The 27,927-nt window shown below is 51.7% G+C and overlaps 1 protein-coding gene across 2 annotated transcripts in view; it reads right to left on the bottom strand.

Moving 5' to 3' along the window:
* SLC29A3 (solute carrier family 29 member 3) overlaps nt 1-27,927 on the bottom strand; it is a 41,511-nt gene that overhangs the window by 1,964 nt on the left and 11,620 nt on the right. Inside the window, exons 3-5 of one of the 2 annotated variants that reach the window (XM_015246647.2) lie at nt 15,701-15,783; nt 8,550-8,776; nt 3,428-3,590 (exon numbers count right to left, since the gene is read on the bottom strand). In XM_015246647.2, coding sequence (XP_015102133.1) covers nt 3,428-3,590; nt 8,550-8,776; nt 15,701-15,783 — 473 coding nt within the window. The remainder of the gene's footprint in view (nt 1-3,427; nt 3,591-8,549; nt 8,777-15,700; nt 15,784-27,927) is intronic. The other variant, XM_031682257.2, reaches the window with a different exon arrangement.

The raw sequence follows: 27,927 nt of genomic DNA on the forward strand, positions 1-27,927 counted from the left end.
TGCACAAGGTCCTGGGTTCAATCCCCGGTACCTCCATTAAACAAACAAACAAACAAACCTAATCACCACCACCTCCTGCCAAAAAAAAGTCTTATGTATATTGCTCCATGCACGTGCAAACATCACACACAGTTACATTCCTTAAGCAAAAGTGGGATCAAACTATATATATATATACACTATGAGACTTTTTCCAACCATGTAATTCCTAAATATATAACTAATATATATAAATACATTACATAACTACCTAAATACATGCATAGCTATTATACATACATGCATACAGACAACTGCCTAAAGAACTGTATCTTGTGGCCATCCTTTCACCCGGAGACACATGGCTCTCTGTCTCTACACTGCAGGGTATGTCACTGTATGGATATACAATGTAACTGCTCCCCTAATGATGGACATTTAGGTTAGCTCCAGTTTTTCTCTACTACGAATAATGGTGCAATGACTATCCCTATACACAAATCCTTGCACACCTATACTAGTATTCCAGCAGAGCAGATTTCTAGAACTGCTAGATCACATGGTTTGTACTTTACAATTTTTGATAGATATTGATAAACTGCTCTACAGTAGGTAGAACCAATTTATCTCTGCTCTGTACCACCTACCCACCCTAACTAAAGTAACCTGACCCTTCAATCTCCATGAAGGGAGCTGTTTCTTTCAAAGAACTGGCCATAATTTATAATCATTGTGTTAGGTGACTGGTTTATCATCTGTCTCCTTCAACAGAGGACAGCTCCTTGAGGCAAGGACATGTTTAGCTGTTTTCAGCTAAATCTCCAGTCACGGAATAACCCTCCAAAACATAATTGTTGAAAGAGCTGATAAGCCTATACAAGTGTCTCTTCCCCAATATACTCAACACTGAATATGATCAGTTTTTTTCAATTTCTGCTACTCTGACCAAAGTTGAAAAGCCTGGATCTCTGCCTTGCTGTGTGACCTGAGCCTTGGGCGCCTAAAAACCAGGAGACGTAAGCTAACTGTATTAACATACTTCAAGCAGAAGACTTGACATGGGGAGGGAGAGAACTGTAGGTAGGTGATATCAGTTCTGGTTTCAGTCCTATTTCTGCCTCTCCCTGTGACCTTAAGCATGGTACTCCTCTTTTAGGGCCTCAGTTTCCTCCTCTATAAAATGGAGGGGTTCTGTAGCTGTAAGCTTCTAAGAACCCTGCCAGTCCTCCCATCCTAAATGCCTACAGATTGCTAACATGTGACTCAGTGGGAGGATTCCTCCCCAGAATTACTTTTCCATGTGATGCTGAGCTGGGCCTTGAACCTTCCCCATCACTATTTAAGGAAAGGACTATCTTACTTCCCTTTCTGCTCGGCATTAGGTTCTTGCCTTAGTCTGCTCTGAGGAAGCTCCCCACCAAGTTCCTCTGGTCGAAGCTCTTCCTCATAAGTTCTTCCACATCTAACTGCCCCATCTTACTCTACTGTAGTCAGCAGCCTCCAAAACTACATGAGGCTCAGTTTGTCCTGAGTGGGCTGGGGAAGCCCAGTCCAGCCCTCCTGGGTGCAACACCTGTGGCTACCTTTTCAGTAAGATTTAGTATGAGCAGCCCTGGGAGCACAGCTGCAAAGCTCCATCCTCAGATGAGTCTCTGTAAACCCAGAAATCTTGACCAAGGTGTTAATCAGCAAAGAAATAGAAACTTCCATGGGCTGGCAGAGCCCTGGGTGTTCTTTCTCTCACATGCTCATCTGGAAAGGATTCTGGCCTGCTCAATGAGACCAAAAGCTAGGGAGAACCTGTCCTGGTTTTAGCACTGAAAGCCCCTCAGTCCCAGGCAAACAAGGAAGGTTGGCCACCCCACCAGAAAGAGCTCATGTGAGGCTCTCTGAAACAGGACACAGGGAAACAACAGAAGTGGTGGGAACCTTCTGCCTACTGTTTATTCAGTGACTCAGAATAATTTAATGAACAGTGACACGGTGCCAGGCAGTATATGGAGTGGGGTGGGGGGACCGTGAATCACAGGGACATTATCCTGCAGCACAACTGGGCAGTTTCTGATGACAGCACTGAAGGGGTAGGGGAGGGGACAGGCAGGCGCGTGGGTCTGTAGCCACCTTGGTAGTGGGAACATGGTATCATCACTCAGTCCCCTTTTATCCCCCTGAGGTCACGGAGGCCAGCTGAAGTTACAACAATCCTCTAACTGGGGAGAGCAACCTGCCCCAGCAGAGTTGGGGTTCTAGTGAAGGCACGGGACTTGGGATTAACAAGGCAACTCTCACAGGAACAGGAGGAATGAGTGGTGAGGAAGGACCTGGCTGTCGCAAGCCAGGGATGCAGCATGATGCAGTGGAAACAGCGCTGGGTTCCACCGCCTGCCTATGACTCAGCAGGTGAGCAACCTGGGCATATCTGTTAATGCTCCAAAGCCTCAGTTTCCTCATCGATAAAATGGGAAAATACAGTAAAAACTGCACAAGATTGTCATACAGCTTAAGTGAAAAAAATATACGCATCAACTGCTTAACTCAGTGCCAACACACCAAATAGGCCCCCGTGGGGTGGGCAGAGCCAGGACCCGCTGGCACACATGGGACCACAGGCCAATCACCAGGCCTTCTCTGTCTCAGTTTCTTCACCTGCAAAATGGGAGAGATAATGCCCGCCTTTCCCACATCAAATAAGACAATGGATATGAACAGGCACTGAAAAGAATAACATGCAAGAACAAGTCAAGGGTTGTTTTTTCAAGAGCAGGAGGAAGCAAGAAAGAAAAAGGAGGAATGAGAGAGAGAAAACAGGAGAGAGGCTAAGGCAAGAGATCCTGCAGGGTAGAGAGAGGCCCCGAGAGACAGGAGTTAAAAACCCAAGTTTGGAGTTGGGCTCAAATCCTGATTCTGCTGTGGATGGGCTGTGGGACTCAGGTAAGGATGTCAACCTCTCTGAGCTGGGTTTTCTCGCAAGTGGTGGGAAGTCATGACAAGTCACAGTGCTGCCCCTGACAAGGAACAGGTGTGTAAGCTTTAAAAGAGCGACATCCCCTCAGGCTGGGCTGAGCGCAGAGCAAGGAACTACTACTCACCATTATGGGGCCTCAGGTCCTACCTCGGCCACCTGCCCTCTCTGATGGAAAACGTGCAGACCCCACTCACTTGGGGCTGCGGCACAAAGCCCACTTCTCACACCCACCAGCCCAGCCAACTTGCTGGGCGACTACCAGGAGCCAGGCACAGCCCAAGGCAGGGGTACAGCAGATACAGCAGCAAACAAAATGCACAGTTTCTGCCCTCAGGGGGAATCACCTTCCAGTAGGGAGATGGCAGCAAACCAGGAAACAAACACGACCTCTAATTAGAGGCCAGAAGACCGCGCGCGTAGACGGTATAAAGGTACAGCTTCCACAGAACGCGAGCGACGGGGACAGCGAGCGGCGGGCCTCACCTGGCGTACTCCAGCCGCGGCAGCAGCAGGTAGAGCCCCACGCAGAGCGCCAGGAAGACGTCCGCCGTCAGGAAGAAGGCCAGGGCGCTGTCCGTCACGTCGCTGGACGCCGCCAGGTCCAGCAGCGAGGCCACGGCGCTGACGGTGCCCCCCATGGCTCCTCCTGCGGAGAGCGCGGGACACCACACGCGGTCAGGCCGGGGCCGGCCTCCCTAGTCTCAGGCCTGCCCTCTCTGCTCGGGCTTCACAGAACCAAAATAAAAGTTCTCCATGCTGAGAGAAACGCCACGGGCCTCACAGCACCCTGAGGCCTTGGCGGACACTGAGTGGTCGGGCAGCCCTGAGCTTTCTGACCCGACAAGGGTGTCCCGAGCCCAGCTCCTCCCTGTTGGGCTGGCAAGAGGCTGCTGCCTGAGGCGGCAAGTGGCCTCCAAGGTTCCAACTGCTTCCGGGTTTCACCTCTGACCCTTGACCTTCCATCTCTCTTTACTGCCCCCTGGTAGGTCAGGCATTTTAGATTCCGTGGCCGGACATCTCAGAGGGGCTTTCCCTGCTCTCAGCCCAGACCACCCGCCACCTACCGTGGAAAGAGGCTCAGGGCCTGTCCTAGCATGGCCCTCCCGCTGCCTCCGAGCGAGGCTGGCGATCCGGGGTGTCCTTCCCAGCTAGAAACTCCTATGCTGTCCACCCGGGAGCTCGTGGAGCTTACCTTGTACCCCACAGCAGATGTGGCACCGTACCCGTGTGCACGCGCGTGCACACACCCAGACTCACACACATACACTGCCACGTGCTCTCACACATACACGTGCTCATATACTCACACAGCATGCTATCACACACTCTTATACAAGTTCACATGCTCGCACACATACCCTATCACACACACATACACTACCACACACTCTCACACATACACATACTCATATATGCTCACACCACGCTATCATACACTCTTGCGTGCATACACATGCTCCCATGCATGCAACTGTCCCACCACATGGCATGTGTTCTTCTGCCAATGGCTTTGACACGTGGCCCATGTGACACCTCACCTTTCTCTGCTACTTAATAGAGGAGGCAGCACAACCTAGCCGAGCGGACCCATGGGGCCAGGAGCCAAACAGATGTACATCTGACACCTGACTCTGCCACTTGCTCTTGTGACCTGGGGGCTAATGTGACTTCTTGGGACCACAGTTTGCTCATCAATAAATTGGGGACAATGACACCTGCCTGGCGTAGCTTTCAGGACTGAGAAGATGCTCAGAAAGGGCCTAGCACATAGTGGGCATTCAACAAATGCTAGCTGCTTTTTTTTTTTTTTTTTACGAGAACCTACCTTTTATTCCACATATAAAAGCTGGTTTCTGGAGCTCGGTAGGGAAAGGGCTTTGGCATGGCCCTATCTCCGTGTGGGGATAAAGGGCTAGATTCTGGTGACAAGGCCTTTATCCAGGTGAGAATGGAAAGTCCTGTCCCTCCAGTCCCAAATTAGGGGTTAGGAACAATGATGAAGGGCAATTCCTGGTGAGGTGTCAGTCAGCTTGGGGCATGCTCTTCCAGGCAAGTTCTAAGATGCCATATTGGGTGATGCCCTTAGGGAGCATGGCACACACATTGTTCTGTCCTGGGAGGGACACTGCCTCCTGGACCTCCACAGGACCTTTAGGGGTGTGGGAGCCACCACAAAACAAGTGGTAGAGCAACCGCTCCCCAGGAACTAGCTCCATGGCCTTTAGGTCCTCTTTGTAAATGATCTCTTGGGATTGGGGTGCCAGCCCCCTTCTTTGCCACAATCACACAATCACTTCTGGGAAGCAGAGCTGTGTCTTTCTTCTCTGTTGAACCCTGACAACTGTGGGTAGTCAAGTGGTGCTGGCCTTGAGTCAAAGCTTACACATGGTACACATGTGAGCAGATCATTACTCCTCTCTGCCTCTGTTTATCTTCCTGGAAGATGGGGCTAACAACTTGTCCTATCCCCCCTCCCCATGAGACTGTAGTGGGATGGAAATGGAGACAGTGAGTGGAAAAAAACACTGAATACATGGAAAGTCCACTGGGATCAACACAGTAAGTGCCTGGTGAATACAGGGTTAGTTGGCTGCATGGATGGATTTGCCTGCATTAGAGGATCAGGATATTGATTTTCCAAGAGGTAAGAAAGCCACTGACTGCAAACAGCAAACTGGTCCATGGGGGTATGAACTGCTTTGTCATTGCGTGGCAGCTCTGACCAGGCACCACTTTTCTGCCCAGTGTTGCTGGAGCAGAAGGCGGAGAGGGACAGTTCAGGCCCTCGCCCACCATGAAGCCCCTCCTCACTGCCTCACCCACACTCTGCCCAACATCTCTGTGGCTCTGCAGGGAACAGCCCATGGCCCTTTGCTCCCAGTCTTCTCTATATGAGTTCTATTAGCCTGGGTGGGACTGGAGGTTGGGATTTGAAGGGAGGGCAAATATATGAAAGTTAGCATAGTGATTAACAACATAGACTCTAGAATCAAAACATCTGAGGCCAATCCTGGCTTTTGCACTTCTAGCTGTGTGACCTTCAGCAAGTCACTTAACCTCTCTGTGCCTCCATTTCCTCATCTGTACAATGGGGATGTTAAGACCAACCTCCTAGGGCTGATACGAAGATTAAAAGGATCATTACATGTAAAGTAGAATAGTGCTTGGCACTGAGAAGTGCCATATAAATCTTCTCAGATTCCCAATGAGGTGTTTGGATATTTCTGTCCTTCCTACATCAAAGCAGCAACAACAGGGTAAACCCTTTGCCAAGAGGGTGCCAACTTCTGAGAAGCTGTAATCCCCACCTGAGTGTTTTGTAAGAACTGCAGTTAAACTCAGTAAGACATTCCCCGGCTGCCCCAGGGAAGAGATCTTAGCATCACTGCCTATTGATTTTCCTCTCTCTCTTCCCAACTTGTAGAGAATTTACAATATTATCATCAACAACAAACCAGGCCTCGGGGAACTCATCCTTCATGACTCCCTACTTTTATCTCATCAGTTATGGAAATATATGCAAATAAGGGGCTTAAAAAAACACCAGTACAAAACAAATGAATTGTTCCTCAGATGCCTCCACACACAGAATTCACAGATGGGCTCCTCTGGACAGAAAACAACGGGGGTTGGTGGGTGGCGCTGGGGCCAGTGGGAGATCAAGGCACCTCCGATCTTCCAGGGTGGTGGGCACCCACTGGGGACTGCACTCACTGATGACGAGGGCTTAGGACCCAGGGTAATTAACACTGAAGTGTGAGGACTAGATTTCTCCACTTTTTCAAAAATGGACTTTCTTAAAGTCACAGAAGTCTCCTCTGGAAGATTCGAGGGAGGCCAGATGAACGTGAAGGGCCCCTTGCCAACATAAACGGTGTGTTTGGTCACTGACTCCTGGAGAGGTAGCCAGCAAGGCTGTTATACTGAAAAATACATCCTCCAGCAGGATGGAGGGAGATGAGGGGAAAGAACTTCTCTCTGAGATCAGGATAACAGAGGAGATTAAATCCAATGTTTGGTGGCCACTTCCCTCCGCCTAGGCATGCCCTTCTTGAAGCTTTGCTAGGGGCATGTGGATTGTACTCAGGAAACTTAGCAATGAGTCCACTTTTATTTTATTTTAGACCCAAAGGTTTTCTCCTAGGATATAGCCAGAAGCCCAATCTTACATCAAAAATGTCAAACAGATTTGAGCTCACATCTGAACTCTGCTCTGTTGATAAAAACTGTCTCCAGGGCTATGCTGAGAAGGATTTAGAAGCTTAGGAGGAAAGATACAGATCAATTAGTGATGTCTGGCACTGCTGTGGGAATAGGGAGGGGATATACACTTGTAGTGTTTGTCATCCCTGTCACATACTACTTTTCATTAGCAATTAATGGGTACAGAGCAGATTCTTTGCAAAATTCTTCTCAAGTGGGCAAATGCTTACAGCACTCCTGCACAAAACACAGATATGCAGAGACACTGAACAGAGCAGCTGAGTCTTTTTTTAAGGGGTGGTGGTCTCCTGGGAAAGCCCAGATTCTTACTGACCAGCTCGCTTTTATCTTGTTGAGACATCTGGGTCAGAGAACAGAATTGCTAAGGTTAAGACAACAGACTTAGGTTAGCATTAAAATTTCAGTTAAAGGAGCTGACCCAAGTCACACATCGGCACCCCCGTAAAATGCCGAAGTTCAGGGTAATGGAGGAGTTTATTACTAGGCTGTCAGCTCCTGGGAGGCTGAGTCTTGTCATCTTTGAATCTCCAACACATAGTTGATCTTCTATAAAATTAGAGAGGAAGAAAAGACAGACAGACAGAAGAGGGGAAAGAAGGAGCAAAGAAGAGGGACAAGGTCAGGGAAAGGAAAAATAAAGAGAAGGGGAGGGGACAGGAGAAAGGTGGGGGCGGAGGGAAGGAAAGAGAGGAACACTGGTTCAGGAAATGCACTTGGTAGGCAGATTGTATTTTCCAAAAGCAGCTGTAGCTACGTGTCCTCTCCCACCTGCTCTTTTCACAGTATGATTTTCATACTCACCCACTGAGACGTGCGGGTCTGTGTTTTCTCTCCTTGAATCCAGGTGGACTTACAGCTATAGTGGAAGTGACCCTAAATGTCTTTCACAGCTAAGTCATCAAAGGAAATAATGCTTCTGCCTGGGTCTCTTGGGATGCTGGTTCTTGCGACCCAGACGCCATGCCATGGGGAAGCCCAAGTGGCCATGGTGAGGTCCACATGGAGAGGAACCTGGGCCCCAGCCCCACCCCTGGCTAAGTTTCCAGCCAACAGCCCACACCCCCTTTCCAGCCAGGTGAGCATGCCATCTTGAAAGTGGGTCCTCCAGCCCTAGGTGAGCTATCCTGACTGACACCTCGTGGAGCAGAGGAGAACTGGCCCCGCCAACTCCAGTAAACTGCAGATTTGTGAGCAAAAGAAATGACTGTTACTTTTCTAAGCCACTAAGTATTGGGGTGCTTTGTTACACAATAATTGATCAGGGAGACACGCCTAACACTCATTTTCTTTTCTGGAAGGGCTACCACATGCTCACCTCTGGCTCCTTTCAATGACTCCAAGGTGGACAGACCTGATAAGCTGTCTGGACCCCAGCTCTCACCTGATATCAGAGCCTGGGAATTCCTCATAGGGAAGGAGCCAGTCATGCCGAAGACACTGCTACTGAAGATGATGGAGGTGCCACTGAGGATCGCCATGCAGATGATGGTGACAGCAAAGAAGCTGTGGGTCCAGGAGGAGGTGTCCACCTTCACCAGCACAGTCATCACCACGAAGATGGCCAGCATGACAGTCAGCGAGGCCAGCACACGGACATGAATTGGAACCCTAAAGTGAGGATACTGGAAGTGGTTAGAGACTCCCTTGGGCATCATGCCAGGCCGGGGTTGGTGAACATTCTTAAGTGATGCAGGTGTGCTCAGTGGCTGGGACCGTCCACTATGCAGTCAGGAGGCCTGGGGCTGAATCCTGCCTTCTGAGCTCTCAGGCTGTGTGGCCTTGGATAAGCGACTCAATCACTCTGGTTTCAGCCTCTACATCTGTACAACAGAAAGGAGAATCAATCTCCCTGAAGGGGTGGTTGTGAGGGTCTCCGGAGGGGAGGATATAGAGCCAGGGAGCAGCGCTCAGCTCAGGGCAAATGCTCTTGGATGCTGCTTCTTTCCATCTTGCTGTAAGGTTCAAAGACAGGACATGAGGGTTCTTGAGGCAAGACCCCTGGTCCTCCTGCCACAGGGCTGAGCTCCCACTGGCTTTGTCTAGCGTTAAACAGAGCAACCACCCACTGGGCCTCCTTCTCCCCAGACTTAGCAGTAGGGGGAGGGGAGGAGGGAGAAGGGAAGAAAGTCATCGTCCCTGTCGTCATTGTTACCACAGCACACACTCAGACAGCACTTAATTTGTGCCAGGTACTCTTCTAAGTGTTTTCTAAATGCTAACTCATTGAACTCTCACACCAGCTCTACAAAATAGGTATTCTTACCTATCCCACATATATAGATAAGGAAACCGGGCTCAGAGAGGCTAAGGAACGTGCTCAAGGTCAGTCAGCTGTGAACTCAGGAGGTCTGACTGCAGTCTGTGTTCTCAGAGTGACAGTCTACTCCCTCCCCTGGAATGAAAGAAATCTAGGTGGTCCAGAACAGGAGGCCAGGGCAGAAGGATGCCCCTGCGATGGTCTCAATTGTCACGGGCAGCAGCTGATGCTAAGCTTGTGCAGCCCAAAGCCAGCCCCCAATCCCTACTCCACTTCTGCATGTGCATACACCCCTCCCAGCCCCCAACCCGCCAAGACACTGACTGCAGGCAGAAGCAGGGAAGCCTGGCTCTCTGAGAAACTGAATTTTTATTCCAGGGAGAGAGAACATCATTTGAAGGGGCTGTTTAAATCATCAGATTAGACTAAGCTTTAAACCGGATTGGATGTTTTGTTAAGTTTCCTGCTAACCAGTGGGTGAGGGCTAGGAGAAAAGCCAGATTAGTTATACACACATTTCCTTTGGATGAAAAGGAAAGACCTGAAAGGTAGAAAGAAATAATATGTACATAAATAGGTGCGAAATGATGAGCATGAAAGGCAAGAAAGAATTTTTTTGAAGTGCTTTTGTGGCCCCAGGCTAATTTGAGTTTCCTTCCAATCCTTGGTTGAAGGGAGAGCCAGTGCTGCCTCTGCTTTGTCAGGGGTAGAAGGAAGCCCAAGTGAAGGGATAGTTCAAGGTTGTGGTGTGAGTCCGTGGGGAGCTGGGATGTGGACCCAGGTCTGCTGAGCCCCAGCGCATGGCTGTCTGCTAACACGCCTCCTCTCTGGTGTGTTCATTCCACAAATGGATGGCCAAACTACTGTGTGTCCAGCACTGTGTTGGACACCTGGGACACAGGACATCTGGAACACAGGACAGATGAACAAGTATTTTGTTCCAGTGTGCAAAGTGCTCCATCAGCAGGGCCACAGCACATCCTGGACACATTTGAGGGGCACAAAACCCACCCTGAGCATCTCATAGGCTTTTTGGAGGCGATACTTAAGCTGGAGTGTAAGATGTGTCTGGATCTAAGTGCATGTATCTTGTGAGAGAGAGCGTAGCACATTCAGGGAATTGAAATGGACTCTGGCTGCAGGTGAGATTGGAGTGGAGGAGGCTGGACAGACACGGAGCCCTGCCCTGGAGGGCCTTGTCCACCTGGTAAACGCCAAGACTTGATGCTCAGGGTGGGGTGTGGAGTGGGCATGCAGTCTTTGTCTACCAGCATCCCGCCCCTCAGGAGCACTCCTTCCATGCCAAGTTGTCCTGCGGAGGTGGCCAGTCATATTGTCCACACCAACCCAGCCACAAATGAGGGCACGTGGCCCAGTCTGGGGTGATCAGAGTATCCCACGCCACTGGCCACTGGACTGGATTAGGGATTGGCATGTGACCCAGGCAGGGTCGTCCCTGGACTCAAAGGTGGAGAGAAGCTGGCAATCTGCTATGACTGTGCTGGGGGCTGCTGGTCACCAGCTGGCCAGCTGCATGGGGAGAGGCCACATTAGGGATGAAGCCAAGCAGATGCACACAGAGCCCAGGGAGAGTGGGTGACGAGAGCCCTGGGGAATGTTTGCACTCCCCTAGATCCAACTATGAAGGCAGGCCTGACTTTAACTTTCCAGGGAAAGAATGAGAATATCCTTTTTGTGTCTCTTTCACTTGTTACCAGGAGTGCCACTCAACACAAAGAGGCACACCAGGGTTTCCAGGTAGGGAGTGACATGGTCGGAAACTCCACCTCCGGGCTATGGGTGCCCTGCCCACATGCCCTCCCCTCTTACCAGGAAGCAGGCTGCAAGTGGCAGGTAATCCTTACTTCCCAAGAGCAGCGTTCAACCAATGCTGGGGAAGTGGGTGGATAAATACCCAGCTCCATCCTCCTTGGGTGTGTGTTCCACACTGGTGGCCAGAGTTCTGGGCAGGTGAAGCTGGGCCACCTTCTGTGGGAGCTGGCTGGATAATGCATCCTTTATTGGCTGCCATTCCTTCCTGGTCTCCCCACTCTCCTACTTTGGCCTCCCAAATAAACTACTTGCACTTGAATTCTTGTTCCAGGGTCTGTTTCTGAGGAACTCCACAGCAAGACATAACTTCCTAGGGTCTGCGGGGGCCTCAGCCTGGGCAGGAGCTGGTGGGCAGCCAGGTGGAGCACCTAGACCCCAGGGGGACCAGAGTATCGATTTTAAGTGCACACCAGGTGCCCTGGAGGCTGGTAGTCAGGCCTTACCTCTGATGCTGTAGGTGATCCTGTACACTCAAGCCTATCACACAGTGCCCCCCACTCTCCCAGCTGCTGGAGCTTCCCCACGCACCCCAAAGATAAGAGCCACAGGGGCTCAGAGACTGAGTCAGGATGCAGAAGCCCTGCCAACCCTGCCACCAATTCACTGTGTGACCCCAAGCAAGTATTTGACCTTTCTCAACCTCAGTTCCTCATTCTGAAAAAGAAGCAGTGGGACAAGAGAATGTTCAGGTCTCTTCCAGTTTATGAGTCTAAATCTGAAAAAATTCAAGTGGAGAGAGAGCCTGGGAACAAATGCCCAAAAATTCTAGCAGTTCCTCAGGGCAAGAAAAAGGTTGAGGACAGGCTAGGAGACATGAGAAGCACCGCGAGGACAGAGCCCTGTCTCGTTCCCACCCCCAGGGCTGGCACAGGGCCTGGCAGGTACCTGTTAAGTATCTGCTGGACACACAAATTGACAAGCAAGGGGTATCAGCAGTGCACGCTGGGCCTCAACCTCCCTGTCGCTCTCTGCCTCTTGCCCCCCTCAGCGTGGCAGGGCGACAGCTGTAAACATCAGCAGAGATTCCAGCCAGCCTTGGGAATGGCCTCTGCCTCTCACCACCTCCTCACAGAAGCAGTGCAGAAAAAGGCCACCCCAGGAAGGTGGCTGGCATCAAGGAAGCTCCCCTGTGCCTGTCACGAAAAGGTAAATAGTTGCTCGAACAGGAAAGCTGCCGTGGCGAGAGCTGGGGGGCTTCTTACCCAGGCACCCCCAAGACGGGGAGATGAGGGCTGAGTTGGAGAGGAGGAGGTAAACACCCAATGCATTACAAAAGCAACGCAGTGCCCCACTCTGCCTCTGCTTCCCCATGAGGTCCCACACCTGCACAGGTCTCCTCTTTGCCTGCTAATTAGCAGCTGCAGAACCCATTCTTGGCTGGAGCCTCTGAGCATGGGCTCCAGGCCCTCAGGGATCTTGCCTGGGGCTATTTTCAATGCTAGTGAAGCTTTATGAAATGTGCCCATCCAAGCCCGTCTCACATCCACTGATGGGGGCACACTGCCTTACTCTCTGCCTCTCCCACCTGAGCCGCAACAGTGACCCAGGGGGTGGTAACACTGTTGCAATTTTAGGGAAAGTCTAGACAAGTGCTACCCTGGGGTTGGTGGTTCTTCTCAGGGACAAGGGATAGCAGGGGATGGCTGAGGTGACAGGATGCTGGGGCAGGTCACAGTGACATGAGATTCTTGGAGAGGGCTGCCAGCTATACTCAGGATGTCAGCTCCCTCCCCACACTCCACTCATGAGGGCTCAGGACCCCAGGGGACTGATTTCTTCATAAGTCTCCAAAATGTAAATCCTCCTCATAAGTATTTATGATGCTACCGATTTAACATAATAAAACACTTGGCGATTATGGATGAGCCAGTTAGAGAAAGCCAGGGTTCTCCAGGAGGGGAGAAAAGGAGACATTTCAATCTCACACGTTAAATAAAAAACAATTTAGCCCCAGGCCGGCTTCCCACAGCCCAGAAACAGACCGGGAGCATTTTCCACATTGCCCTCGCCCCTCTCCTGGGGCGGGGAAAGGGCTAGGGCAGGCCCTGGGGTGGGGTGGGCTGGACCCTTCTGGAGGATGCCCTGTCATGCTGAGCCCTCAGAGACAGCTCCCAGCCATCCTTGGGAAGGCAGCTGCCGGATGGCCCACAGTCCCCACTGCAGACAGACCCAGACCTTCTTAACCACCTCTTTCTTTCCAGTACCCTAAAGCCAGGGCAGAGACGGGCTCTCACTTGTAGGGTCTGAGGCAAGGCTCTGGCTACAGGGAAGGACTGGCCAAAGCTGGGGAACTGAGGGGCAGGTGGCCCAGAGGTTCTAAGCACAGATGTAGGAGGAGAAGGGTCTCAGCTCCAATCCTGGCTCCACCCTCTTAACGGCCACATGACCTTGAACAGGTCACCTCTGTCAGCCTGTTTTCCTAACAGTAAAACAGAAGAATAAATTTCCTGCTCTAGCCTGCTGGACAATTAAAGGAGAATGCCTCCAAGGCCTACGAGTGCTCAGAGTGCTAATTGCTATGATTAGAGATTATTCAGCCAGAGCCTTGAGGCCGAGCCTTCCCTGCCACTGCTGATCCCCAGTCCCCACTGGCTCCTGTCCCACTGGACCTCATGACTGCAGAGGGGGCAGTGCTGGGTAAGACCCCAGCAGGGTCTCCCTTTACTGGCCCTGTGGTCCTGGGACATTGCCTAACTTGCGCTTGGAAAACAGGTAACCTCACAGCCTCCCTTCTGGGTTGCTGTGCATCCTAAGTGGTATAATCAGGGGCTCACCAGGCGTTACCCCTTTGTTACACCACAGTGACTCCAGATGTAGAAGGAGGCGGGAGCTCTCATGTATGTGAGCCTGCGCTATCTCAGCTGGACAAACCCCCGTCCCACGGCCAGCAGAGCAAGTGGACAGAGGACTATGAGAGGGGCCTGCAGAGGAGAGAGGGCCGTGAGAGGCCAAGTGGCTGCACACTGCCGTGGCTCTGACACTTCTTCCTCATCCTCCTCCTCTTGCAGTCCCTTCCTTTCCTCATGCCTTCTCATCCAAGTCAGTGCCAGAGGCTCTGCTCTGCCCTCAGGGGCTGGCAGTGCTGAGGGAACCCCGGGCCCTGCTCCATTCCCCACCTCCTTCTAGGCAGGGCCTCTGGAGGCTGCAGCTCCTGAGTGCGGGGGCAGGCGGAGACAGGTGTGAGCAAGAGAGGCAGCTGGCTTACGGCCCCCAGGTTATAAGACCACTCTTCCTCTTGCTCTTCCAGCCTGCACTTTGGTTTTAAGAGGTATGCAAATTCTTTGACATTCCTTCCGTTGGAAGGTGGAGTCTATGTCCCCTTGAAACTGAGTAGGCTTGGGGACTGCCTTGGCAGAAGGGACAGGGAGTGACTGCAGAGACTAGGTTCCAAAAGCCTTGTACCTTCTGCCTTGCTCTCTTGGAGAACCTGCTCTTCAGCCACAATATGAAAAGTCCTACTACCTGAGGCCAAACTGTGAGAGATCAAGGGGAAAGGAAGAGACAGAGACAGACAGAGACAGGTGCCCTGCAGAGGCCTGGCAGCTCTGGCCTTAACTGTCTGTAGCTGCATGAGAGACATCCAGCCAGAGTAGCCAGCTGAGCCCACTGACTCCCAGAAGCATGAGAGATTTTGAGTATTGTTAGTGTTTTATGCCACTGTGCTTTGGGATCATTTTTGTGCAACAACAGATAATTACAATAACCCTATAACATAATATGTTTGGAAAGACTGGTCTATTCAGGCTTAGCACACATGAGGCACATGTGCTGCCCTCTCTCCTTCTGGACTCAGAGCAGACATCACTAATCAATCACAGCACACTCCCTGAGTCCAGACCTGCCTTAGAATCCTGTTCAAGCAGAGATGCAGGCAGTCACTACAAACTGAGCAGAGTCGGGTAAAACAGGTTTGCCACCAATGACCCAAGGTTTCAGTAGGCTCTGCCCAAGAGATGCCCAGGTTTCTGAGTCATAACGGTTATCAGCTGATGATAGCTTAGGAGAAAAGCAGGCAAAGCAGCCCAGGCTGTTACCCCTGTAAACCTAAGGGGAGGAGGGCATTAGTCACCCAGTGAAGTTGAATGGCCACAAGCTGTCTCCTAAATCATTCCTTCTTTCACAGTGCATCCAGATGGAGGCTCTCTCCTAGCCCCTCACAAATCCAGTGTCAGAAGTCACCCACTGACCCCCTTTTGAGTGATCGACTCATAAGCTGGGTTGCCAGCTCAGCACTGAGCATGAGGTGACCTGTGTGTTCCCATACAGTGAGAGCCAGAGTGGTGGGGTGCCAGGCTCTTAACTTCTGACTGCTTTCAGAAAGCCTTGTCTACTTCTGTGGCCACATTTAAGTCGGCAGAAGAGAAACAGCCATGGACCAAGGGGAAGCAGATAAGGCTGGAGGTGAAGGTCGGGGGCCTGGGAGAGGGAAGAAGGTGGCCTACCTGTTGACAAGCAGGAAGTTCACGACCAGGCACAGCACGGAGGGGACAGTGGAGGCAACAGCCAGGTAGCTCTCAAAGTAGTTCTGCAGGCACAGAAGTGAGGAGGCTGTTGAGGTCACTTGGGATGGAGGGGATGGGCCCCGTGTGAGAGCAGAGACAGGGCCCCCGCTGGTGGGGCTTCTCCCCACTGTTTTCAGATACCTGAAAGTGATGGGTAAGTCTACCCCAAGACAGCATAGTCTCATCCCATCTCCAACCCAAGACCACTCACTCAGCCACTCAACAGACAGACATCAGCATGAGCTGTGCTAAGTGCTGGGGACATAAGGAAGGACAGGACATTGTCCCTGCCCTAATGCTCTACAGCCCATGCTCCCACCCAGCCTACCTGCCACACCCACAATGAGGCAATGGGGACAGGATTCAACGTGTGTTTACAAAGAAAAATTTTGCCCTATCAGTCCTCTTGGCCCACTATCAAATTTGAGAGTTATCCATATGGGTTTGGTTATGACTCACCCACATTCTCACAACAATCTATAGTCTTGCAACCAAGTGAGGCCTCTTAGAAATACACCAGGCCCTGATTTCTGCAGGGAAACTCTGTTACAACTCTGGGTTTGCTCCCTCAACAGGGCTGCTACCCAAGGTCAAAGCCATTTTGGGAAGTGGCTCCTAGACTGGCCAAGATGAGGAAAATGGGTATTTTCCTATTAGTAACTCAGGGGTATTATAGACAAAGAGTGCATGAGACCACAGACAAAAGGAAGAATTCCTGATTATAACATGCTAGAACTTACAGCTCAAGAAGCTGTGTGGCAACTGTATATACATTTTTCAAAACTCAGGAAAACTGTCCACTCATTAGGTGAATTTCACTAAGTGTACCTTATCCGTCAATATACCTGTCGTACAAAAAACCAAACATTGGAAAGGGCTCACATATTTTGGCTTTGGTCCTCGTATGTCAAACCATGAACCCCAGGTTGGAAATGACGATGGGTTCTAAGCCATGAAAACAGCTCACACGTTTTAAGCATTTACTGTGTGCAAGTACAAGGGCTTTATGTGAATGATATTCTTTCCTCTAAAAAATAAAGGAGCTGTGAGTATTCTACTCTGGAAAGCTTACAAAATTGAACTTAACAGGGGAAATATTTTGAGTACAAATGTGCCAAGTGCAAAGAACAATGTATGCAAAAATCTTGCCAGTGTGCAGAGAGCTCTGGCAATTGTAGGGATCTCGACAAAGTATAAGGCACGCTTCTTCCCTGTTAAGAACAGGGTGTCCCGTTGGGAGTGTGAGATAGAGTGTGAAGAGTTTTTAACGTCTCAAAACACCATAGGAAGAGCTGTCAGAATTCTGTGGGTTTTGTGCCAAATCAGAGGTAGGAGCAGTGAGTTCTAAGGGAGTTCCGGGTAAGGGAGTGGGATGAGGGGGCTGTGTCCTGGAGAGAATGGGAATGCAGATAGGTTTGGGGAGAAGAGCCCAGAGTGGGTGGGATTTGTATCAGACCTTGAAACGGAGGGTGAGATCTCTCCTTTCTGGGAGAGTCTGATTGCAATGTGGAAGCCAAGAAAGAAAGATGTCATAATGGGCCCCTTCTAGTCTGAAGCACAGACCGTTCCACAGTCCCTTTTTAAGTCCGCAGAGTGCTTTGTGGTCTTTGAAATCCCCACCCTGAATATAAGGTCATGGTGGCCCTGCAATTAAAATGATAATCACAGTTCGTGTGGTCCATCAACCATGAGCCTTAGAAATAGCCTTTCTCCTTTGAGGTGCCACCTCATTGTTCCTGCCCTGATGGGCTCAGTAGAGCCTGGACTGGTCCGAGGCACTCAGTCAATTATGTCTTGACACAGTGGCTGGGCATACGTGAGGCCAGGCAGGCGCTGGGTGGGCGAAAGCAATGGAAAAAGGCCCCAAGGAAGGGATGGCTGCAGGTGGGGGCTCGGACTGTCCTAAATCCCAGCTCCTGAGGACAGCCTTCCTTCAGTGGCTGTTCATCCTGTGGCAAGTCTATGATTGGCCATAACATGGGATGGAGAAGCTCTGTCTGTGTTTTTTTCAAGCAGGCTCAGGTTCCCTGAACATTTTAGGAATAGGGATTTTCTAGGCAATTAAATGTTCTGGTTTATTGATATTTAAGTAGAAAATGCTCCTTTTAATGTTGGAAAGCTTTGTAAATATTGACAACAGGATAAGGCAAGGACTCCCTGTTGACCAAGCGCATCTCTCTGCTTTACAAGGAATATTTGGGGAGCAGAATGGACTTGACCCTGAGCCATCCTTTTACTGGTTCAGCTTGGGGAGCTGCAGATGCTGATGTAGGCAGACTCAGCATATCCCATGGAGCTTTCTTTTTTTTTAACCTTAATTCCTGATATAAACATGTGGTGGTTTTCACTTATTTGCTGCTTTTGCCTAAGTAGAGTTCTAGCAAAATGAAGAGTGATGGGCAGGCTCCTAGGGTGGCCCCCAGGATCTCAGCCTCCTATGTTCATGCCCTGGTATGATCCTCCTGCTGAGTGTGGGTGGGATCTGCCTGTGACTTGCCTCTAACCAGGAGAACACGGCAGAAGGGACGGGACTGTGTTACATGAGACGGTGGCACCCATCATGCTAGGCTCTCTTTTTCCTGCATTGATGGCTTGCAGGAAGAGGCAGGTGGCCAGGCTGAGGAACCCCACCTGGCAGAGACTGCAGGTGACCCCTAGTTGCTGAGACTGGTTTCTGGTCAACATCCAGCAAGAAACTGAAGCCCTTAGTCCTACAACTGCAAGGAACAGAATTCTGCCAACAAACCAAGTATGCCTGGAAGTGATCCTTCTCCAGTGAGACTGCAGCCCTGCCTAACCCTTTACTGCAGCCACCGAGACCCTGAGCCGAGGGCCCAGTTAAGCTGTGCCCGGACTCCCGGTCTACAGACACTGAGATAATACATGTGTGTTGCTTTAAGCCAGTAAGTGTGTTGTATTTCGTTATGCAGCAATAGATTCCTAGTTAGTGAGGGTTTTGGGATAGTTGAGTTCCTATTAACCAGGGTTTTTCTGAATATTGCAGCCTTCTTATTGTAATTTCATTTCAGTTTGTTGATGAAAGTTGGGACAGCTGACCATAAGTTCATTCAACTTCCTGACAGACATGAAGACCACTGTGCCTGTCCACGCAGAGAACGAAGATTATGCTTGCTGACCGCATCAGCCCCCTGAGCCTTTCCTCTCCAAATCCTTTGCTGAAATTAGGATCATTTTTGTAAGCAGCATGCACTGATTTCAAGAAACTGGACTTAGTGTACATACCACCCCAGATCTGCTCAGCTTGCCTGCCCCAGGCCATTTGCCTTGCTACTTGGTCCCATGTGGTCATAAAGCCATTGTCATAGCTGCCACCAGCAGGGGACCTGAATGCCTGGGCTGCCCCTACAGAGACTCTTGCTCCGGGGTGGCTGTGGGAGGGGCCGGGTAGCACTCTCTGAAGGATGGGGGAGGCAAAGCCCCACCCACGAGGTAGGCGTTGACCAAAGAGAGGTGGGAGATGGGAAGGAGACTAAAGACACATTGCTTAGTGCCTTCCTCTCCCAATCATCTGTTCTGAAATGAGGTGGCTCCACGTGGCTTCTCGGGAGACATCCCATGTGCCTGAGCAAGCAGTTGTGTTTTGTTGCAAAGCTGTGGCCAGTGCGGCGATACCACAGCCTGCATCTGCTCTTCCATCCCTGCCTCATTTCCCTTTCCCTCACTCTTACTTCCCTAGGGCTGCACTCCCCCACAGAGTATCATACATAAGGTGCTGCCTCAGGCTCCTTTCTAAGAAACATCCAACAGGGAGGGCACGACGTTCAATTCTCCATCATGCACCTTGCAGACTTGCAGCTGGCATCCCCTTCCTTGGTTCATCTCATTTGCTTCCAAAGCTTGTGGGGGCTAACTTCTCCCATTTCACTCAAGGAAATGTAAAGCCATCTGAATACTGGTTCAAACATACTGCAATTAGAATGGTAACAGTTCTGTCCCCTCCAAAGCAATCTGGAATCTCCATCCCACAGGGCGATTATACATAATGGAATGTTTGGGGATCATTCATGCCACAGTTCACCTCCTGGGCCTGACTCCTGAGAGCTCCCTCAAAAGGCTCTGTTGTTATTCATCCCACCGGGCACCCTGCAACATGGTGGATGAACATGGCCACTAGCTCCAGAGGTGAACCCAAGGACTCCAAGGACTCCGGGATGGAGGAGTGGAGGAATGAGAAGATCCCCAGGGTGGTGGCACTGGGCCTCCTCAGATGACAGTGAAGGCTGTGCTCTGCACAAAGCCAGGGGGCACCAGTCCAGCGGATGGCGATATGAATGGAGCCCCTCAGGGCTGGGCAACATGGCAGCCCTGTCTACACAGCTCAGAGAGAAACTGTAGTCCTAGGGGTCAGTTTGGGCCTGACATAACTGCATGTGGGGACTGTGTGTGATTCAGAAAGAAGGCAGGGCTGGAAGATGGGAGGATGCAGCAGGGCAGGACTTGATGAGATGACGAGGCCTCACCAGGCAGGTTTGTCTGCCCCAGCAGGTAGAAGGCTCAGTGGTTGGTAATCCTGCAGCCCTCAGCCGGGCTGGGTGACCACTGCCCAACCAGATCAGTATCTCCTCCTGTTTCACTGAAGATGCGGCAAGCCCCTGTGTGCCCAACGCTGGGCTGGTGGTTTGGAGTATAAAACAGAAAAGATAGGGAGCCTGATGCCCTCCGGGAGTGTGCAGTTTGGTGCAATCTTATAGCTATAGAACAATGAATACAAGGGATGGGGGAAGGAGAGAAGGAAGGTGTTCAGGGAGGGGGTTCCCATAGGAGGCCATCTTGCACTACAGCCTGAAAGATGGGGTAAGTTTGCCAGACAGAGGTAGGGGTGCCGGTGGAGGGAGAAACAGCATTCCAAGAGGTGGGGACACCTCGCTCAAGGCAGGGAGGGACGCTTTTTTGCCACTTAGGACTCTAACCTGAGTTCATTTTTCAGAACAGAGCCCCTGAGGTTTTCCTCAGCATCCACAGAAATCTGCTGAGCTGAGACAGAATGGGCACCGTCTGGTCCATTCAATCCAAACACACAGCAGAGAGGCAGGAACACAGCCACAGCACCACCACTCCACGCCCTGAGGTGCGAGAGAGAGAGAGAGACAGAGAAAGAGACAGAGAGAGAGAGAGAGAGAGAGAGAGAGAGAGAGAGAGAGAGAGAGAGAGAGAGAGAGAGAGAGAGAGAGAGAGAGAGAGAGAGAGACACCCCCATCAGTCACCATTCTGAATTCTCCAACTCAGTGTGAGGCAAGGCCTGGCTCCGAGGAACAAAAAGGAAAACTTCCACTCCTTGATGCCTAATCTAATCACCCCCTGCCCTCCACTATTTTCCCTGCACTCTACAGTTACCTAGGGCTGGGCCTCTGGCACAGTAACATTAAAGGTCACCTTTGGCACCTGTCAGGTAACCAAGTATGGACATGGAAGCTGTGCAGAGTACCAGGTAATCGACATTTGAACAAAACTGCCTATATGTGGCCTGCACAGACCCCAGTCCATTGGCTCTTACATAGCCTATAAGAGCAAGGCAGAGCTGGGACTGCTCCCATTTTATAGATTAGAAGCTTGAGACTAACAGGGAAGGATGAAATGCACAGAGGTGCACATCTGGAGAATGCTGGTGGCAGGATTTTCTGATGCAGGGCAGGGGTGGGGTGGGAGGCAATTATTGTCACTTCACAAACCTAAGAGATACTGTAGCTGAGGCTGCCTGCCTTATAGTCGCACAAACCCAAACACCGCCACCGGGCTTGCAGCATGCCCCTGGCTGCACCACAGGCTGGGACTGGCAGTCCACATGCCTTCCCAGTAGTGAGCAGGGACCAGCCTTTGGGATCAGCGGTTCATCAGGGTGGTGTCTTCTCTCTGCCCCAGCCCTCGAGGGCAGGTGATCTGCCTAAGTTAGCAAATGATGGGGCTTGATTTCTCCCCTCTGCCTATTAACTCTCTTTTTCCTTTAAACCCCACTGTCAATTCCCCTGGGGATTTCCTCAGGCCTGTGGACCTGAGTAGCGTTAAAAAGGGGAAAAAAAAAAAGATTAAGAGAAAAGCCCTCACTACTGTCAGCCACCAAAATGGATGGACACGGTCTGCTGATAAGCACAGACCATGTGAAGGAGAACATTATAGTTGGGAAGCACCGGGCAGGCTTCCAGCTTCTCTCCTGACCATGCAAACTGCAGCAGAATGCCCCAGGATGGGTGGGGGCGGGGATCAAAACCCAGACTGTGGACATAGCCCAGCCCAGGGGTGCCACGTGCCAGCGGCCCCCAGGTGGCAGGTCGGTGTGGAGGAGCCTTCTGTCCAGGGCATGGGGCATTGATCCACTTGCAATGGAGATGAGGAAACCCATTTCCATCTGTGATAGTGGCCCAGCTTGTGAATACCAGGAAGGGGGAGAGATGCTCTTCAAACACAATCTAAAAACCCACCAGAGCCAGCTGGCCAGATGTGAGGACTATTTTACAACAGAGAACATTTCCTCTCCTCCACCACGCTGAGAGGCTCCGTACTTAGCATCTCTTCTGGAAGAATTTAATTCAGGGCTCAGAGTCCAGGTAAAGAGGTTTCTTCAGGCAGGGAGGCCCCAAAATGAGCCCATTTATCTTTGGCAGGCCCTGGGTAAGCTTCCTCTCCCCCAATGCCATTTGGGCACTTTGAAATAAGTGCAGCAAATTAGTCACGAGCTGCAGCCGAATAGCTGGGGCCGGCCGCCCAGAGGCTTCTGAGAGGCAGCTTTGTGAAGCCCCCACCTCAAGAGCATGGCAGCAGAGGCAGCTGGGCTCCTGCGGGGCGAGAAAAAGCGATTCAAGACTGGGGGTGGCAGCTCAAGGCAGCAAAGCGTTACCTGGATCACAGGGGCATGAAATTAGCAGCAGCAAGGAGGCTGGAGCCAAGAATAGCTTGCCGTTGCAAACTTGCTGCCTTCGGACTGCCGAGAGCCGAGCTCTGTGTCTGGGAGGCTGCAGGGGAGGCGCCCCCGCCTCGGCATCAGCCAAGAAGTGAGCAGATGGCCAGTGTCCCCACAAGGGGTGCATCAAGCATCCTGCCTACGGGTTCCAGGGCCCCTTGTTTGGGGCACCAGCCCAGGAAAGCTAAGGGGTTCATGGTCAGGGGCCTGGGTGAGCTGGGAGGGCTGGCTGGGCACGGAGGGAGGGGCATTGCCTGTTCCAGGGGTCAAACAGGTGACAGAAACGGGAGCCCAGATCCACCTTGGTGTGATGGGGTAGCCAGGGGCCCAAGGGCAAAACAAAGCTGGGGTCAGAATCAGCCAGGTAAGGCCACTCTAGGCACGGAAGGAAGGCCCTGTCAGACCTTTGTGTGCTGCTCTAACATCGGCCTCTGACGTCTGACCTGAGCTTGGCCTCTCAGGCTGTCTCCAGGCCATACTTCGTGGGGCTGCTATAAATCTTGCTGTTGAATTGCGTGGAAGCCCTCCCCAGCCTGCATCTTTTCTCACAACTTCTTTAGAAGCCCTGCCAGAGGATAAGCAAGGTTCCTGAGGTTTTTCTGGACGGAGGCTCTGCACCCTCTCTTCCCTCTGTGTAAAGCTTTCTGGGGAAGGAAGGTGCTCTTTCTCCAGCTGAAGGTGACTCCTGGGAGACTTACACTGTTGACTCCTCGCCTTCCTTGTCTGCATTTTCTCTCTCTCCTTTACTGCTGGTCCTTCCTTCTCTTCTAAGAGGCTCACTCAGGTCTCCCTTGGGCTAAGAAAAAAAACCTCGTTGACTTCGCTGTCTCCAGTCACCAGGCCCCTCCTTCCTTTTACTCCAAATGCCCTAAAAATGCAGCCCATGCCCTTACTGCAAACGTCTTACCCCCTCCTGGGCTGCTCTGGGGAAAGACCCTTCAAAGGGCCCTCTTGGCAGCCTACCCACAAGCAAGGCCTGGTCTCGGTCCTCATGCTCCTGACACCACAGGCCACCCCATCTATAATGGGATGAATAGTATCCCCCCAAAATTCACATCTACCAGAACTTCAGATGTGACCCAATTTGGAAATAGTGTCTCTGCAGATACAGTTAGTTAAGATGACATCATACTGGATCAGAGTGAGCCTTCTGATCCAAGGACTGGTGTCCTTACAAAAAGGAGCAGGGACACAGCCAGATACGTGGGGAGGTGCCCAGTGAACACAGAGGCAGATACCAGTTGTGCTGCCACAGGCCGAGGAAGGGAAGGCTTGCTGAGAGCCTCCAGACCTAGAAGAGGCAAGGCAAGATTCTTCCTAGAGTCCTTGAGGGAAGCATGGTCCTGCTGGTCCCTTGATTTTGGACTTCTAGCCTCTGGAAACATGGAAATAAAATTCCTGCTCTTTTACACCACCCTGGTTATATATCTTGTTCGCCACCCCACATACAGGAAGCCCCCACACCTTCCCTCCAGCACGCCCCATGTGGACTCACAGGCCACCTCCAGGACCTCCTCAGCAGCTCAGTCCCCCTGCTCTCTCTGCCATGGGAGGAGCCTCCTTAGTTTCTGCCCTCCTGTGCTGCAGTCCTACCCTGGTGGCTCATCTCCCCTGGCTTCAACAACCCCACACCCACGTCAGTCCCAGCCTCCAGGACACGTTTCACTGCCTGCCAGCCATCCCTCCTGGGTGGCCTGCTGAGTCCAAGCTCCAAGCTCCTAAATCAAAGGCCTTCAAGAGGACCCCCAATTCACCCCTCCTGAGGCCCCATGGTACATCCTCCTTTTCTCAGTGTCCTACCTTCAAAGTTTCCTTGGTTCCCCTTCACCCTCACCCAGGTCCATCATTTGCCAACCCCTACGTCCCCATCACCTGACTGTGGCTCACGTTCACTCCCCCAAGTCCCAGCTCCCCTGACTTTGGGCCTTTGCTCAGCTCCTCCTGGGCCTGACTGCCCTCTGCCCCCACCCCCCACCCCCAAGCCAGGCTCATTTGTCCTGTGCTCATCTGCCTTGCATGTCCCAGCAGCTACGCCCCCTTCTCCATGCAGCCTGGCCTTCTGGCCCCTCCTTGGAGCTCTTCTGTTCCAAGTGCTCTTTACATATTCACACACTTAATGCTCACAGCACCCCTTTAAGGGATGATTCATGTTGCAGATGAGGACAGTGAGGCTCAGAGAGGTCAGGAACTTGCCCAAACTCACACACCTCAAACCCAGCCCTCTGTTCCCAGAGCTGGTGCCCTTAGCTGGTTCAGTGGATGGCCTCTCTATTTTGTCTTAAAAAGACCACTTCTGCAGCCTCCATGGAGAACTGATTTGGGGTGGGGTACCCTGGGAGCCACTGGCAGTGAAGCTGAGGGTGGGGCAACAGCTGTGGAAGGGAGAACTGGGGGGATTTGAGATGTTCTGGAGGTAGAACTAACAGGACTTGCTGACGGGCTGAATGTGGGGGTGGAAGGACAGAAGGAAATAAAGGGTAACCTCTAAGTTTCAGGCTTGAGCAACTCGACTGGGAGGGACAGGAGTCGGCCCCAGTCTGAGCATGTGGGTAAAATAATGACCCACGGTGAGAGTCCACCCCCTGAATGTGGAACCACGGCTTGTTGTCCTGGGACGAGGGTCTTCTCCTGTGCCCTCTCCCTGCCAGTCCAGCATCGACCAGTGACAGGCCCTCCTCCACCAACCCTTACTGATTAATTCAACACTCTTGAGCATATTTATTGAGCCCAGTTGCTATTCTAGGCACAGCGGATTTAGTCCAAGTGCCCATTTTCGTGGAACTGATGTTCTGGTCAAGGAGACGGTCAGCAAATACATAAACAAATAAATAAACAGTACATCAGGCAGCGGTGTTATGAAGAAAAGTTAAGCTGGGCAGGCACCTCTATAACAGACCTCAGGACACTGGTGGGGGAAAAACCACAAGGGAGGGGCCAGTCCCGACTGCCCCTGGGGCCTAAATCTGCCCACCTTTGTTTTTTGTAAATACTGGAAAATGGTCACACCCCATTTTTTTTTTTCAGATTATCCACGGTGGCTTTCACTCCACAAGGGCAGAGTCAAGTAGCTACAACAGAGATTCTATGGCCACAAAGCCTAAAATATTTACCATCTGGCCCTTCGCAGAAAAAGTTTGCAAGCAGTGATCTAGTTTCTCAAATGAGGAAACGGTGCCCTAAGTCACCCAGCAAATTTGAAAGAGTCAGAAACAACCCAGTTCTCCTGAATCTCAGGTCTTCCCATTCCGCAGGGTAAGCAGGGAAAACGGCAACATCATTTCTGTCAACCTTCCACCCTCCTCCTCCATCACACCCTCACCCGGTCTCTGAGCAGGGGCAAGGTAGCCTCGGATCTTTGTCCTTTATGTTTCCCCTATGTATGCTCAGCTGGGACCTCAGTGGGCAGAGAAATGGCTCAGAAACTGATACAGGGATAGGTCAGAGGAACGGGGAACCTGCAAATCCATGCACAACCTCTGACGGGTGACAGCTGATTCAGGCCTCAGTCCCTGTTGATGCTTTGCCAGCCGGTCCTTCCTCTTCTGCAGCCTGACCATGTGGCCAGGGCAGGAGGATGGGGCCTTCCAAGGAAACGCCCCACCTACCCACACAGCCCTCACTCGACCAAGGCAGCTTCTGCAGCCCCCAGAGGACTGACGTGCATCAGCGACCCAGAGCTGATCGCAGGGACAGGGACCAGCCCCTGTGGCATGTGTGTAAAGAGGAGATGGTCTGGGACTGCTCCAGCTGCTCTCCGTAGAAGGAGACCTAGGAGAATCACCAGGAAGAGGGAGTCCTGAGTAGACCCAGTCACACTTCCTCACCCAGCACGCCCTCTCCTCTACAGGGAGGCGAGTTCTCTTTGGAGGTCCATGTGAGTGGAAATCACAGGCTGCTACAGGCCACACACACACACAGGACCCCCAAGAGGCCAGCAGGGCCCCCCTCAGGCCCCTGCCACCAGCGCAGACTCCTCCCAGAGGACGGCCCTGTAACGAAGGAACCCGGCAGAGACTACAGTCTGCTTCTGCTCTCCCGATACTTGGGATGATCAATCGCATTAAGGAGACACTGGAGCACTTAAGGCCCAGGCCGTGTTCTAATTTGTTGAGGAAATCGTCTCTGGATTCTAAGGACAAGTGCGGGAAGAAATAAAATCGAAGGCAGAGGAGGGGCGATCAATAGCCCGGGAGAGCTGGGGGGCAGGGCGCAGGTGTGGAGAGCGGCTGTGAGCACGCAAGGAGAAAATAAAGAGAAGTCGAGAAGTCAAGGCCACCGAAGGCATGACTGACAGAGTTTCCATTTGGGCTTTTCCTCTCCCTCTGCAGGACGCAGCAAGAGCTAAAAATGGAAGAGAAAGCCATCACAGGTATATTTACTGGGAATAGCATGCTGGCTGTGTCTGCAGTTAGAATCAAAGGGTGGACAAGGGAATAAAAAAAAAACTCACTTTGGTTCCAATTTTTAAAAATGGTTAAGAGCAGCCATCCACGCTGGCCCAAGCCACTGGGCAGCTGGGAGGAGGGACCTACCCTCTCTGCCTGGCAGCCACTCACCCATGCCCTGTGCAGGAGGCCTGGAGCTCCATTCCATCCTGCCTGACCCCCAGACCACCCCCACCATCTTCTTTTCTGGGATGACAGGACTCAGATGAAATCGTGCCTAAATATGCTCTCAAGGTGGGTGGGGGCGAGGTTCACTCATCTGACACCATTCTTCAGAATTCTGCTCTTAAAAAGCAGACCGCCAAATGGAGTCTATGCATCTTTTCCATGTGTAGAGATCTGAGCTGCACTAGGAGTGGACTGCAGGAGCATCATGATCCACCTATGTCCAAAATGGTACCTGCTTTCAAGGAACAGCATGTGGTGCAGAGGATCCCCTGAACACCTGCTCCCCTGCCAGCTGACTGAGTCAGCAGCACTTGGCTACAGTGCACAGGCCCACCCTGGGGAGAAGGAGCCAGTAGGGCGAGCTCTGGGAATCTGGACATTTGTCAAGTGCCCCAGGAAATCTCACTCAGATTCAGACAAACCTTGGTTACAGCCCCCACTCTTGTCTTCATAGCCCTGTGGCATCAGCAAGTCACTTACTGCTCCCACTTTCCTCCCCTGTGGGTGAAGTGCATCCTCCTGGCTGGCCGTGAGGTTAGCGGCAAGCAGGTGGAGCAGGGGTTTTCAAATGACAGGTTGCAACCTACTGGAGGGTAGGAACCCACCTGATGGGTCACAACAGGAATTTTATTTCATTT

Source organism: Vicugna pacos, chromosome 11 (genome assembly GCF_048564905.1).
Source record: "Vicugna pacos chromosome 11, VicPac4, whole genome shotgun sequence".
Classification (NCBI taxonomy): domain Eukaryota; kingdom Metazoa; phylum Chordata; class Mammalia; order Artiodactyla; family Camelidae; genus Vicugna; species Vicugna pacos.